This window comes from Neopsephotus bourkii, unplaced genomic scaffold (genome assembly GCF_033783945.1).
Source record: "Neopsephotus bourkii isolate Nb327-2 ecotype Australia unplaced genomic scaffold, CSIRO-AGI_Nbou_v1 NB_1721, whole genome shotgun sequence".
In the NCBI taxonomy this organism is placed as follows: Eukaryota; Metazoa; Chordata; class Aves; order Psittaciformes; family Psittacidae; genus Neopsephotus; species Neopsephotus bourkii.
Genome location: NW_026902195.1, coordinates 868,524 through 884,033, shown reverse-complemented (window position 1 = coordinate 884,033; position 15,510 = coordinate 868,524). Strand labels below are relative to the sequence as shown.

General features: G+C 41.5%; 1 protein-coding gene across 3 annotated transcripts in view; it reads right to left on the bottom strand.

Moving 5' to 3' along the window:
* Nucleotides 1-15,510, bottom strand: part of UNC13B (unc-13 homolog B) — a 199,285-nt gene that overhangs the window by 69,489 nt on the left and 114,286 nt on the right. For 2 of the 3 annotated variants that reach the window (XM_061376546.1, XM_061376548.1), the window contains 2 exons: nt 10,787-10,809; nt 4,458-4,504 (listed from right to left, as the gene is read on the bottom strand). In XM_061376546.1, coding sequence (XP_061232530.1) covers nt 4,458-4,504; nt 10,787-10,809 — 70 coding nt within the window. The remainder of the gene's footprint in view (nt 1-4,457; nt 4,505-10,786; nt 10,810-15,510) is intronic. The other variant, XM_061376549.1, reaches the window with a different exon arrangement.

Genomic DNA, 15,510 nt, shown 5'->3' with positions numbered 1-15,510 from the left:
GGTGTTGATGGTTGGGAAGGAAGCATGTTAAAGTGAGAAGGCCAGAGTGGCAGGATGCTGCTAGCCATCATCTAATTCTAGGCTAGAACACTCTAGGCTTAGTCCTGGCCTTTGAGGCCCACACAATTATTAGGAAAAGCCTCACATTTGAGGAGAAAATAGATTATTTTTATTTCTATAAAATGGACCATTTGTGGTGCTCAAACCATGCAGACCTCTTCACAGAAGAGCTGCCATTTGCTGGTGGTAATAGTGGTGGAGCAAAAGGGCCATTATCATAAAATCATAGAATCACAGAATAGTTAGGGTGGGAAAGGACCTTAAGGTCATCAAGTTCCAACCCCCAGCAACACTCAGAACCTGCTAAAATAAAACACTATAACCTTCCAATGTGACCAACCTGGATAACTGTATCTGAATCCTGCTGTTCACTGCTACCACCACATGGATGTAAGCCTATGCTTGAAGACCCCCCAGTAAATCACAAAACACCAGCTTGGAAGGGACCTCAAGGATCATCTATCTTGCCCAGTGTTCCCAGGCAAAGCATGACCTAGACTAGATGTCCCAGCACTCTGTCCAACCACACCTAAAAAGCCTTCAATGTTGGGGAATCCACCACTTCCCTAGGAAAACTGTTTCAGTGGTTGACAGTTCTCATTCGGAAAACTTTTCCTCTTGTGTCCAGTCGTAATCTCCCCAGGATTAACTTCCCATCTCCACATTGTTTTCATGCCTTCCTACCACTAAGAAGATGGTTCCCAAGGCCTTTTTCTTGGCTACAGAGACTGTAAAGGAACCTTCATGCCTCTCTATCCTTACCCATTCGTTTTCACCCCATACCATGCTGGCTTACACCTTTTTGCATCTGTGTGGTAAACTGGCTCTTTTAACCTGCATGTTGTGCTGATTTGGTACACCACACCTAGCTACATGCTTTAGGACAAAACAACTACAGGAAGGAGGAGCATAGGATAAGCTGTTCTCACTGCAATAAAACACACACATGGACCTACCCTTTAAATAAATTTAGGAAGCCAAACTGCCTCTACACATTTCCATGTCATGAAAACTGGGAGGCTGGTAAGTGATGAGGCTACCTGCACTCCTCAGCAAGCAGCACCAACTCAAACACCCTCTGAATACAGCCAGAAGTCGAAAAAACCCTACTCTGGATGACCAAACCTATGTTATAGTAGACCATGCTTTAGGGTGGGAAAGAATGTGAAGGCACAGCCTAGCACAAGGGAGGGAAGCAGTTTGTTATATACAGAAACATAGAGCTAGAATGGTAAAGTGACTTTCTTGTAGGAGGGTGATATGTCCGAGCCTTAGCTGAGCTGATAGCTGCTGCTGGCTGAAGCCTGGTGGGAAGGTGAGCAGTCACACCTAACTGCATGAACAGTATCAGCTCTGTATGCTCCATGAGTCACATCTGCACCGTGCTCTCCTCTCCATGCTCCTACACGGTGAACACAAACCTCCCTCAGGCAGCTGACACAGCTGGGGATGGAAGGCAAACTCGGGCTTAAGGAAGGTGGAGATTTACAGGAGTTAATTACAATTATCGGAATCTTTGGGCAAGAATGAGAGCAGTTTTCCAACGCTGGAAATCCTCACAGCAAGGCTACATAGTATTTTTACTAAAGGCTACTCTCATTTCCAATGGAGAATTGTAATAATCCCTTCTGATTTATTATAGAAAGCGAAAGCAAAATACAAAGGGAGAGTCTGTACGCTGAGAAGATGCAAAAGACAGTCACAAGCAAATATATGGCTCCTGACAGGAGTCAAGGGCACATCTGGGAATCTACATTTTGTTTCCAGTGACTTTTTTTGGTTTACCCTAATTCAGTTGAAAGGAACCTGTGATACTCTCACATTTCCAAGGAAAGGAAAACATATAAATTGCACGGTCCAAATTAAAGATGAGCCTAAAGAAGTTATTGTGCTTGAGAAACATGTCTAGTTATATGTCTGGCTTGCTGCAAAATACTTCAGATAGACTGAGGTTTATGATAAAACCAGTTGTAAGCCAGACTGTTAGAGAACAAACATATTTGAAAGGTGCTTTTTTTTCACCTACTGTATCCTAGTACCCATGTAGTTATACACTAAGATTATCTGCTTTTAGCTTCTTAATATTAAAATAAGAAACAATTCTAAGCAACAATTTTTAATATTCAAATTTATTCAAAATAATATTATATACTATATATAATATTCAAAATTATTCAGCCTATGCTTTCAGCTACCTCAGTCTATTCAAACATAATTTCTACTTCACTTAACAAAATTGGGAGTATTTGCACAGACAGAAGTACTGACAGTGCCTCATATATACACACTGGAGCTTTATACGTTAATAGGGTAACTCTCCTCTGCAACACATGTAATTATTTATAGCATTAATATGGAGTGCTGTATTGAAGAGTGAATAGCATTTCTGTATGAAAAGATGATCTGCACTAGTAAATAAAATATACAAATATGAGATACTACATCCAGATACTGATCAATACTACCAACAGTACTTGTTTTTGAAGCTATCTCTCCAAAGCCAGCAACTATAGACAGGGAACTACCATTGCATTATGCTGGAAGTGAAAACAGCTTGAAGCATGCATTCATCTTTTAATACAAGTTATATCATATAGATGCTTCCATTAAATTTTTAAAATTTAAGGAAGCAAAGGTGGTTTGCAATGACAGAAGTTGATTGCTTTGTTCAAAGGATACCCTAATCTGCATATGAAAGAGAACACCAAACGTAAACGCTTTAATGTACTTTGTGGCTAATAAACCACAACATAGCTAATGGTGCAATTAAAGGTTCACCACTCACAACCACCTCCTCTGTAAACCCCCTGCATGCGCTGATACAGCAAATAAGCTGAACTTTTGTCAAAACTACATTAGCCAGACTGTTTTATCTCACATTGAAAGAGAAAATTACCAGACTAGAGCAAACCTTGCCTTGAACTGACAAAACACATCTTTAAGTATTTCAGGACTGCACGTGTATTCATCTTTCAGGCTGGGAAATCATCTGCGTGCGTGAACCAATAAACTCAGTACATTGTCTCCTTGTTAAAGCAGGAGAAGGTGCTGCTGATAGTTAGAATAAATCACTTTCTTCTGCCCCTGCTAATTGCCAGTTCTCCTGGAACCTGCTCACTGAAGTCCCAGGCTCCTTAGGAAAGCATGGGGTTGCTAGGCAGCTGCAAGCATCCGCAGGTGTGGAGGACGCTTAGTGGGAATACCAACATCTCACAGAACAATGACTCCAAAACCAGAGAGCCGTATAATGAAGCCTCTGATTTAACTTTGCATTTTATTAAGGAAGCTACCTTCAGTAGTTTGAGAATTAACTTACGCATGTAGCAAGCCAACCTCTTGCTGAGATTTCAGGGCAAATCTGCTACAACATCAGCTCCTGAGTGTACCACCACCAAAGCGGATCACCCTCATCACATATAATGCACATAACCTAGCAGCATGTACAGTGTGTCACAGTCTTTTTTTTTTCCAGAGGGGATTCTAGGGAAGGAAGCTCCCACGCTGGCACCTATTATGCAGAGTGTCATGGTGAAATTACAATCAGAATTTGTCTGCTTCATCTGCAGCGAGTAGCATGTTGCAGAGAGAACACGCGGCCTCTCACTGTCACCTGTGCAGAAGAGGCATGATGATCACTGCAATGATTTCCAGACTTACCAATGTTTTGACTACTACAATGACCACATAAATCACTGCAAAGACAGAAGATTTCCCCAAAGCTACTTTTTTCTTCTCGAAAGGCACAGCAGTCTTTCTGAGCTACTCTCTCCCTTCCCTGGGGCCAACAGTGACTGACTCAGGAAAAAGGATTTCATCCAGACCACCCTGTGGTGCTCAATAAGAATGTTTAATATTGTGCCATAAGCACTTGCCACCATCAGGTTTCATTCATTAGGGACTGTAGCGATAGGACAAGGGGTAACGGATTAAAACTTAAACAGGAGAAGTTTAGATTGGATATAAGGAGGAAATTCTTTCCTGTTAGGGTGGTGAGGCACTGGAATGGGTCGCTCAGGGAAGTTGTGAATGCTCCATCCCTGGCAGTGTTCAAGACCAGGTTGGATGAGGCTTTGGGTGACATGGTTTAGTGTGAGGTGTCCCTCCCCACGGCAGGGGGGTTGGAACTCGATGAACTTAAGGTCCTTTCCAACCCTAACTATTCTATGATTCTGTGTTCTTAACACAGATCTCTTCAAGAGTTGTGCAGCCCACCTCCAGCTGTTTCAGAGGAGACTTAAATACAGCAGCAGCCTGACCCTAAGTGAGTCATGGCCACTTGATTAATCCTTAAATCAGCCATTAAAAACATTAGATTTTCTTATTTAGATCGAACCGCAGACCTCAAATTACACTGTACTTATAAACACAGAGAAACAAGGTCCCAAAATACCACTTACCCTCCTTTGAGCCACGGTGGTTTTGATGGATCAGCCTCATCTTGACCCTTAAATGTGGGAAAGCAAAAGAACAATATGAAATTAGTTTCTGAAAACCCCAGGAAATGTATGCAGATTATATCCTGAGGAAAGGATAGCAGACCACACTGCATGCAGGCAAATGCATACAGAAACCTATTTAAGCACCTCTGATGACCCACATATCAGGGTAAGTCAGGCAGTAACAACATACCAGGGTAAGACACAGACAGGCTATGCAATTTGACTGAACACCTAAACCGGAACCTGAAGAGCCTGTTCAGTGCACTTCCTCTTTCAAAAGACCAACTGTTGGCTTTTTATTTCCAACTGAACAAAACTGTGAGCTATTGGAGAGCTCCTCCACTCATGTGAACATGGTCACCACTTACGTGAACATGGTCATAATGAAGATGTTATGAATTAAAAGCAACTTTATGAAATGCACAAATGACTAATCAACATGAAACTTTGTACAGACACTGTTGAGCTTTGCTCATGCTCATATGCAAAGACTCATCAGACCCCTAAGCAGGAAGGCCCCACTGCAGCTCCCCACATCCATATGCAAGTACTTAATTTTCCAAGAGGCGTAAAACAAGGGCTGCTGCTCGCAAGATGATTGCAGGTGAACTGGGATCTCACACTATAATAGAAAACACCACAGTCTGCAAGTACGAGGATTAATATTAATGAATTTAAGCCATGTTCCTAGGTTTGTATTTGTAACAATATTATGTTCATTTGTTTACAGAATGATGTTCTGTTTTCTTTGAGAATCTTCAGGGCTGAGAAGTGCCTAAGCAATTGCAAAATGCCTGAAGGAAACAAAAGATTTTGAGTAAGGGAAAGATAGGTTTATAGGTTTACCTATAACCAGAAACCTCTTTGTTCCAGCTTACAATTCACAAATTCTCCTGCTCTCCCTGAAATAAAAGCTGTTTTCAAACAGGACTAAGCAAGACACACTGCTGATAGCTAATACCCCGACCTCAGATAATCATGCCTGCCAACAGTATGAAAAGACTGCAAGTTGTATACAACAGAAAACAAAGTACTTTATAACTTGAGAATTGTAACAGAAGAAAGGGGTATGGGTCAGGAAATAGGCTCCAGCTTTATGCAAGATAAAAGAACGAAACAAAAGCGTGTATTAGATGTCTCAATTTGTACAGCAGCAGAAGTCCAAACTTTTTGTTAGTTCCAAAACTCCAGGGCTGGGCAGATCTGAAGACTACATAGTTTTTATTACTCTAAACAGGTTTGAACAACATGACATTATCCATAATTGCATGAACACTCCAGCTTTTCTACATGATCATGCAGGAGGAGCCTAAACCCATGGACCAACACAGCCAGAGCAGCACACCAGGGCTAGGCTCTGCCCATCTTCTCCATTCCAAGCTGTGCCTTCAGAACCCCTTAGCCTGAAACCTGCATTTCTCCCAGAGGGATCTGAATCAACTGCTAGTCAAGAGAAAAGATCTTGTGAAGTAAATGCAACCAGATCCTTCAGAGCACACAAGGGAGGACATCTTTGTTTTCAGCTCTGAACACTTGGAAGAGCTGTGGCTAGAAAGCAATCCTAAAATGGAACAGTGTTTTATACTGGACTAAGCTTAAAACCAGTCAGTTCAGCTGTACTGAATGACAGATAATGACAAATACAAATGTGGCAACATTTGCTGGCAAAAACAATTAGTGTGACAGGGTTTTCAATCAGTTTATCTGAGAAACTCGAAGTACAAGTGACCAATATTTGAGACATAAAAGTACTACAAATAGCATGGGCAATACTGAAGCCTGGAGACCACAAGAGCATCAGAAGATCTGTTCAAGGGAAGAAGATCCAGGGAGAGTTGTTTACCTAAATGAGCAATAACCGCTTCCTACAGGCAACCATGAGTCAATGGAGAACAGCTGGGAGTGTGGATGAAAGGAAGAGCAGAAAATGTGATCAGGAAACAAACCTCCATCATCTCCCAGATTTTGAGACATGCCAAGTACAAATTGTTGAGAGTCCAGGTAAACTGTACTTGTTCTCATTTACTTTTAATTACTTTTGCAAAGCCTTTTATACCTACAAACAAAAAGAAAACAAGAGAAGAGAAAGAGCTTCTCTAGGGTGCAACAGCACAAACCAAAAGAGCGAGCTTTCAGTAAGTGACAGTATTGATGCAGGGGCAAGCAGGTGATGGTTGTGTGTAAACAGGAGTTATCACCTGCTGAAACTAAAGAGGTAATTTGCTCCGGGCAGCATCCTCCCTGAGAAAATGCCAAGAGAAGCAGCACCTTACTTCCATCAAAAGGGGGCTGATGCTTTGAGAATATAGGAAAGCCAATGCAGCACCCACAGCTAAGGTGTGGGGGAAGGAGGGAAATGTGATCTAGACTAGTGTAGGCTCATTATTGGCTTCAGCAGCTTGGAAGTCTTTAGAACAAACACAAAGGGAAAATCAACATGGAGGCAACTGGAAAACAGGAAAAAAATGCAATACATGGCACACCAGTTTTGAAAAGATGGGGTTTTGTTCGACAAAGAAACTGTTTTTCTTTACACTGTAAAATGAATTATCAACTGAATTCTGATTTCAACAAAAAACTTTTGATGCAATGCCATGTGACGTTAATAAGGCCGGATAAGCTCAGAAGGAGTGGGGAGCTTTAGGGTGGATAAACAAGTAACTGTAACTGAGCCAGCCACGGACAACGCAATAAGGATGCTAGTGGGAGTAAGCAGGATCTGCTGATAAAATCTGCTGATGACAAACACAGGAGAATTATTGATACAGAACTCAGATGGCGAGTGGAAAGAACTGATGGCAGCAAAGACCGCAACAACAGAGGATTAAACATGGTAGAAATGGCAACGTCAAAGCCCTAAAGCCTGCCATGAATCTGACCACACAGGAGGTGTTCCTCAGTGGAGAAAAGCACATGACAACAGACTTTACTTCTAGTCATCACACTGGCAATGAGCCACTAAGACAATCTGTGAGCCATTTAAGGATTAAACATAATCCATAGAGCATGTCCAGTGGAATGTCTCTGCAGAAGTAAACCCATAAATGCCTCTGTACTGTGCTGGCAAGACTCCTTCAGAAAGGTATATACTATCTTTTTATTCTATATCAAAGTAAAAAGAATTCACAAAGGAAAATGGCAAAACAGTATGACAATGTAAACACATTATAGGAGGAGACCAGGCCAGCTTGCTTATGCCAACAAACGGCACCTTTTCCTGTGCTTATTCAATAGACATATTGTATGGATGAACTGCAGCTAAATATAAACAGAGGATGAAAATTTGAAGGTGTCTCACCATGACAGTCCAGACAGCCTTTCAAAAGGAGAAGCAGACACTACACCTAACCAGTTTTAAAGAAGGAAGTTGGGCAGTTCATATATGAGGTAGTGGCACAGTATCACACAGTGGCAGAGAGCTCGCAGTCGCCAAGAAGTCCTTTGCAGGTCCTTGTTGCACCAACTCATGTAGTCAAAGAACCAGAGGCTGAATTACCTACGAGTGTTGGCATGAGTGTTAGCAGGGTTCAGACACCTCTGGGAGTGCCAATTAAACAAAACAATCCACAGTTTACACCACTTTTGTGGGTACGAACACTTCATGTATCCCTATTCCTTTAAAAAAGGCAAATGGCAATGCTGTTCAGATGGATTTTCTGCAGCTCGGGAGCTCCCCACTTTCTGAAAGCAGGACCCAGGAAGGCTCCAGTAGGTGCTCTAGATCTTGCCATCAGCCATGGGTCTGCTTAAATTCAGCAGATGAGAGCATCCCCTTGATGAGAGCATGGCTTGCTCAGAGCCTGGGCAAGCAAACAACAGGCAGATGAGAACAACACTGGAACAATTGTGAAAGCAGACACATTGAACACCTGGACATCCCCATGCTGCCTGTAACAGAAAGCATTTTGCTGGCTTATGCTTTGCTTCTCTACACAGATCTGTCACTTGATGACTTAATTTTCATCTTAATTTTTAATAAGTAAGCACATAAAGCAGCACTGATAAGATGCAGAAGCAAACATGTAAACAAAATAGCCCACCACATCTCTATTCAATTTTGTTTTATTTCTGATGCTGATGGATGACAGTTTTATACCTACTGTCCAACAAATACCTTCAGCTGGCAAAGTGCCTGTTACCGTAGTAATGCAGTATATTCACTCACAGTAAAGCATGCTGCAATGAGTGGCTGAAAGGCCTTTTCCATGTAACTAAAGTTTCTTATCAGGCAAGAAACAGTTAGCAAAATAATGCTTGTGACAAAATAGCAAAGATTAATATCCTGGATTAAACACATCAACAGACATGATTGTTTAAGGAACATTATTCAGTGATAGAGAAGGCAATGTTTGGTGAAGCCTGAAAATGAAACAAATAGGAGTTTTCACTTAGTTGTGAAAAGCAGCAGCTAGGCTTAAAAGTAACTTCAGAAATTATTTAACCAAGCTGCAATTTGCAAATTTCACAGTTTATCTCATACACATGATGCTTTAATGGACAGAATAATCACATACTTCTGTAGAGGAGGAAGTCCATAAAATGGACAGAGGCATAAAATAAATAAATGAATAAATAAATCAGCAAATCTGAAGCAGCACAAGAAGAAGGAAGAACATCCTCAGCTCTGTTAGCCCTCTCCATATAAATCCATCCCTCCACATAAAAGACTTTCTCACAATGTAACTTTCCATCACATGTAAGTACTGTGTCGAGCACATTACCCTCTTAGATAAAATACAGATGTAAACCATGGAAAGATGATTTGTTTAAACAGATAACAAAATACTAATGATTTTTTATTTGTTTTGAAAATCATCCTTGCTTGTTTTCAGATACCATGCTTCATTATTAAACCTCAAGGCCTCAATTTAGCTATAGATTAATCTGAATCAGGCTAAAACAAGGAGCATCTGTTTCACTGTCTAAATTAAACTCCTGGTCATGCCTAATTAGAACATTTCTTCAGGGGTATTAGCAGAATTAGTATGAACTAAATCATCCCAATTACACTAGTCAGTCTTGTAGCTCAATGTCTTCATTGACCAAATACACTATGTTTTACATGGATTCCAAGGCTGCAACAAGCCAAGGGATTATTTGAAATTCATTCTACATTCCATATTCTACAAGAAAGTCAATTTAGATAATTACTGAAGAGCCCCACAGGAAGCTCCTTCCACCTGATATATCTTCCAGTACCAATTTTCCAGCTGCCAGATGAGCAGCTGAAAGGAGGCTGCGGTGTTTTGCACTGAAGCCAGAAGAGGACAGAACTTGATGCCAATATTTGACACCAGGTACCTCTACATGCCTGAAAAAGCGCTAAGGGACAGACATTTACCGGTAAGAATGAAACAAAACTGCTGATACATGAGCCAATAAAGCTTAGAAATGCAAACTCATCGAACTCAAAAGGATGAGATCTGCATGGAGGCCAGAAGCCATGCAATGTTCAGCATACTCCAGGAAGCTGATATGGGCTGATTCATACAACTAAGGGAGAGGCAGAAGCACAGCAGGAACCGAACCCACATAGCATAGATTCAAAAAAATATAACAGATGACAATCTAGGATCCAGAAACTTCTCTGTATGAGGTACAGTTGCAAACACAAGATAGGATGTTACACAGCAGTCAGCAAAATTCTGCGTATCCTCTTAGGAGTTACCTGTTGTCCACAGAGTGATAAGCAGAGAGTCAACCACCCCCTGAGTGGAGAGGCAATAGCTGTAGGTACTAAAGGAAAAGTCCTGCCCTTTCTGGGGGGCACACAGCCCTGCTCAAAGCAAGGAGTAGCCTGTAGCTAGCTAAAAAGGCAAAGGATCTGCAGCAGACAGCTCCCAGCATCCACAGTCTTGCTTAATCTCAGAGTGGTACTTTTTACCTTAATTGCTGTAAATGTGCAAACGAGGTAGACAGAGATGGAATGAAGTAATACAGCTGACGGAAAATGAGGAAACACTTGGTTTAAACACGATTCATAAAGGGGACGACTAGAAAGATAAACAGCTTGTACTCTGCTAACACGGTGCCTGTGCACATTACGCGCACCCCACAGAGCACTGAACGGAGATCACCTCAAGCATTCTTGTTTTCCTCTTTGTACAAGGTAATAAGCACTGAACAGCCTCTTAATGCATACACAGTGTTAGCGATTCCTCAGCAACCATAACATGCTAAACTGAACCTCAGCGCCTCAGTGGGAACAACTAGCTACAAGAAGACAAGGCATGCACACACAGGCATTTCAGAAAGAGAGGCTGGTTACAAGGGACAACACGTACAACCTGGAGCTCTCCTCTACCTCCTTCTGTGAAGAAAAAAGAAGGAGAGGAAAAAAAGTTAATAGACCAGACTTCTGCCATGAGCTCTGTAAAATGACTTCAGAAAGTAGGGTAAACGTATGCCTCAAGTTGATACAACACTCGTGCAGTGGAGAGTTTTCCCATGTGCTTCCTGGGACGTACATCAGTTAATTAAACTCTAGCAACTAACCTCAAGTTAAACTAATCAAATTTTATCCATAACTGCACATGCATTTAGAATATATACTTTTAGAGAGATTCTTTTTAGAGTCACAGTTCCTGTTCTATAAACTCCAGAATTTTAAGTAATCTTCATATAGAATTTGAGCTGCTATTTACCATACTGTAAAGAGAACCTGTCTTTATTACAGAGAGGAACAGAATTTTTTCCCTTCTTGCCTCCCTGACTGCATCCACTGCCTGCATCTTAAGCATCCCCCCTCCTTCCCTCTTCGTCCCCTGTACATTTTGCCCATTACAAGGAAACTGGTAGCTCCCACAGAACACATTTTGCTTTTGCAGATACTGTAATGCAGAGAGATACTTTCTGGGTTTATAAATCTAGGCAATCCTCCTCTGAGAAAAGAAGAAAAAAAAAAAGAAATCCAGAAGCCTCCTACACTAAACCTCATGTTTATGGATAGGCAATTTCATGGCTAGTAAAGTTATATGAGAGTCATACTCAAAACTTCCGGTACAGGCGCGATATCTTTTAAGTAAGTCTTCCAATCAGATAATTCTATATTTGCATAGGAGAATCATACTACTCATTTGCATATGAAAGATGGAGGGGAAGGAATATCTTCATGGCAACAAGGGCCACTCAAATTGGTTTAAAAGCAAAAATAGTTTTTGAAGTTACTGTCTGTATGGGTGTAATTACACACATGCAATCACTAAGACGGGAAAATAGAGCAGCTATTTTGACTCAATCACTGAGGAGAAGTCAAATCACTTCAGCAAATGAAGTGCTGGATTGCAGCTAAAATAAACCCCCTACTTTCCAACTTAAGACATGCCTGCGTGGATGCTCATCAGGGAGGAAAGCCTCCGGACTGCCCTGTGGGCCTCTCCTTCATGAGCTAATGGGGGAGAAAACGCAAGCGGAAGGATGTTGCCATGCTCTGCGCAACAGCCGGTGCTGCAGGAGTGCCGTGATTTGACAGTCAGCTCCGCACAGACCGGCCAACCTGGAGAAGCTGAGCAGATCTGGGGTCCATCCCAGACTCTGATGGGAACATGCTTTTTTGGGCGCTGTCTGTTCCCCTCTGAAGTCATTTTCCGTACCATCCTCCCACCCATCCCATTCTGTTTGGCAAAACCTCACCCAGGCAGACCTATTTCCACTGCAAGCCCTCTGGTTTTGTCCTTTTCACCCCAAATCCTTCAAACCCCATCTCTCCTGAGTTGGTCCCTGGGGTTGTTTCAGCCTGTCTCAGGCAGATACCGACTTCCGTCATTCCTGTGTTTGTAACTCCTTTGTATTTGAACCAGATTCCTTCCTGATGTCTCCTGTGAAGTCTCACAGAGCAGGAGATGCAGAAGACCTGGACTTGTGTCCCCTCTCAGGTCTGCCATGGCTCTCAGTCATGCCGAGCAGGGAAAACCCTGCTTTAGCCCCCGGCTGGAAAACACTGAGGACAGATGGAGTCTCTGGCAGCACAACAGCTCAACTGTAGCAGGCTACCAGTGAGCATATGCAAACTACACATTTTTCAAAAGCTTATTCACTTGGCTCATTTGGGGTTGATTTTCCACAGAAAAAATCCTTGACACAGACTACCACTGCCAAATTTTAAGGCCTGAGGGCACTAGAGCTTCCAAAATATAGGTCAAACTTATTTTTATAAGAACAGAAAGCAATAAATCTTGCATTACACTCTTTTTTTTCCAAAGAAAATAAAAAAAGAGGATTATTTTGGCATAAATTCCATACATGTCTTTTATTTCTGAGCCCCTTCATTTTAAAGCTGTTAGGGACAGTTTCAGGCCAAATACAAGGTTTGGTAAAGCTCTGAGCAACTGCAGACACAGATGTAAAATCTTCAGATTATCTTTCATTACAGCAGGTGTGCTCACAGCAGCATCGGTGGTGACTAATTCATCTATACAGGCCGACGGCAGAATTCTTTCACCATTCCACTTTTGAGTGGTCAAATAACATCTGCAAAAGTCTCTGTCATTTTAGGGTTTCTTTTAAACATACACAAAATCCAACTGTCTTCAACTTCACTTATGATGGGGATTTTATTTCCCCTTTTTCTTGGATTAAAACTTTAAAAACTTGCTTAAGATTTACAGCAGATATTTTATTTTTTCCCTTTGGACTTCAAATTAGACAAAATTACTTATAAGCATCTGCCAAGTTCTTAATTGTTCCGATAATTTGCATCTATGTACAGCTATAAATAATGTAAACTTTTATGACAGTGCATCCTATCTCTGATTCACCATAATACACAGATTTACCAACACCTTCAAAGTTATCATCCATTCTTTCGCTGCAGACTGCTGCCAAACACATTTAATAAAATACCTTGAACTGAACTTTCAAGTGGGTGGGAGTAACAACAGTGGTTATTCAGGCTCAGAAGCAAAAAGCCAGTAGGCAGAACCGAGTTTTCAATGGACCTGACCCAGAAGCTTAACATCCTATTAAGAACAAATTCAAATTTTAAAGAGAGTTATATATACTCATCTGCAGCTGAGAAAAAAAAGCAAAACCAACAACCTTCCATTGCATGAAGTATGATCTTTTTCCCAAAGGAAGAATATAAAAGCTTGGCTCAAACTTACTTTGAGTACAGTGAGGAAGCACCTAAAACTGTTGCCTCCCTTTCTCAGAAATGCATGCCAAAACAAGCCTATTTCAAATTGAATGAGTATCCAATTAATTTTGCCCTGCTCTACAGCCCTTTGCAATACTGTCTTCCCCTTCTCTTGCTTTCGCTACAGCTAAGTGGTTATTTGCCTGCTGGATCCTTTTCCACTTGCTCATCCTTCATGAGCACTGCTGCTTTGATTGTATCCCTTGACCTCTGCTCGGGACAGGCATGCTCTTCCCGGCTCCCCTGCCTTGCTTTGGTGGTCTGAGCTGCTTTGCCTCCCGACAGCTCCTCCAGGTTTTTTTTCCCCATGCTCTCTCATTTCTTATACCTTAATCAGTGTTTTCCACTACCCTTGACTCCCTTAGACTTCTGCTGTCTCTCAGAGCACATTTCTTACATTGTGATTTCATCCCATACTTACTGTTGGAACTTCAGCTGTCATATGTAATATATAGATACAACTTTACACTGGTGTCACACAAGCATCAATCAACTCTTTTGTCACATCACTACACGATATTTAGGAGAACTGAACCAGGGAGACTCAGCAATGCCTATCCACCCTGCAGCCAGCTCTAAGGTACCAGATCCAGCAGTGATCCTCCTCCTCCTCCTTTTCAACTGTTCTGGCTACTTCTCGCCTTGTGAACATGCCTGTATTGCTCAAACTCTGCTGAGATGAGCAGCCTCCTCTCACATTCAGAAATAGGTTACTTCAGTGTTTTTGCTGCACTGTGGCAAATGCTAACCCACTGTCTGTTTCCTCAGGTCCTAAAATTAGGACTTATGTCCAGGACTTGAGCACTATGCAAACACTGCCTAAAACCAGGGAAAGAATTAACAGAAAGTAAAAATAGCTTTCCGATTTTTTTTAAAGGCATATACTATCCATGTCCTAGTAATCTAAACATTCCCTTCAAACTCAAAAATACATACGTGTCTGTGCCAAGCCTCCTAACAACTCCTAGTGCTTCCCTCATTAACAAGCTATTGTTTGAATCAACTTCCGTACTAAAGACCTCATACAAAGTTAAGAAAGCAAAGAGCTGATTACAAGCTTTATGATCTGCATAACTGAGAAGGTCACTGGTACAGAAGTCAAATATAGATTGACAGATTGTTTCTTCGCATCAAAAGCACAGTTGCTGGAAAAGACACTTGGAACGAGACAACTCTTTCAGAGAGAAAAAGAGCACTCTGATTATTCTGACTAGCTTTCATGATTGCAGGAAGAAAAGTGCACAAAGTATTTAATACAAGGAGGTTCACAATAATGATATAAAGATTTCAAGCTGTAGTTCCAGTATCTTCCACTCTTAAAGCCTTTTCCCTTAACTGTGCAGCGATTTGGAGATGACACCAAGGAAGTTTAGAGAGGGAGAGGGCAGATGGACCTACACTTCAAGGTTAGGTTTCATTTTACCAAATCAAGGCATATCAAACATGATTCATCAAAACATGTCAGTCATTTCTATCTCCCACATCCTCATGAATGGGTTAACCAGCACTGTTCCACCGCTGGATAAACCCATATTTGCTGTGGTCAGACACTTCAGTACCTGTGCTGGCAGTAAGTGATGTAGCTCCACAGAAATGGAAAATTTCTCATCTCATGGACAAGTTATGGAAACAATACCAAAACACAGGTGCCAACGTCTTTATTTTTGTTCTTAAAGGTCTCTATTAGGGTGACATCTAGCAGTGATTAAACACTGAGAACTCCCACTTCGTGATGGAGCCACTTGAAGTCTGGATCCACTCAGCTCTCAAAACTGCAAGTCTGGCTACTTATAGCTCAGAGGCACGCTTTGTTATCACATGTCTTAACTATTATATTTAACAAGAAACTAAGTCACGAATTATGACGAAAAAACTTAA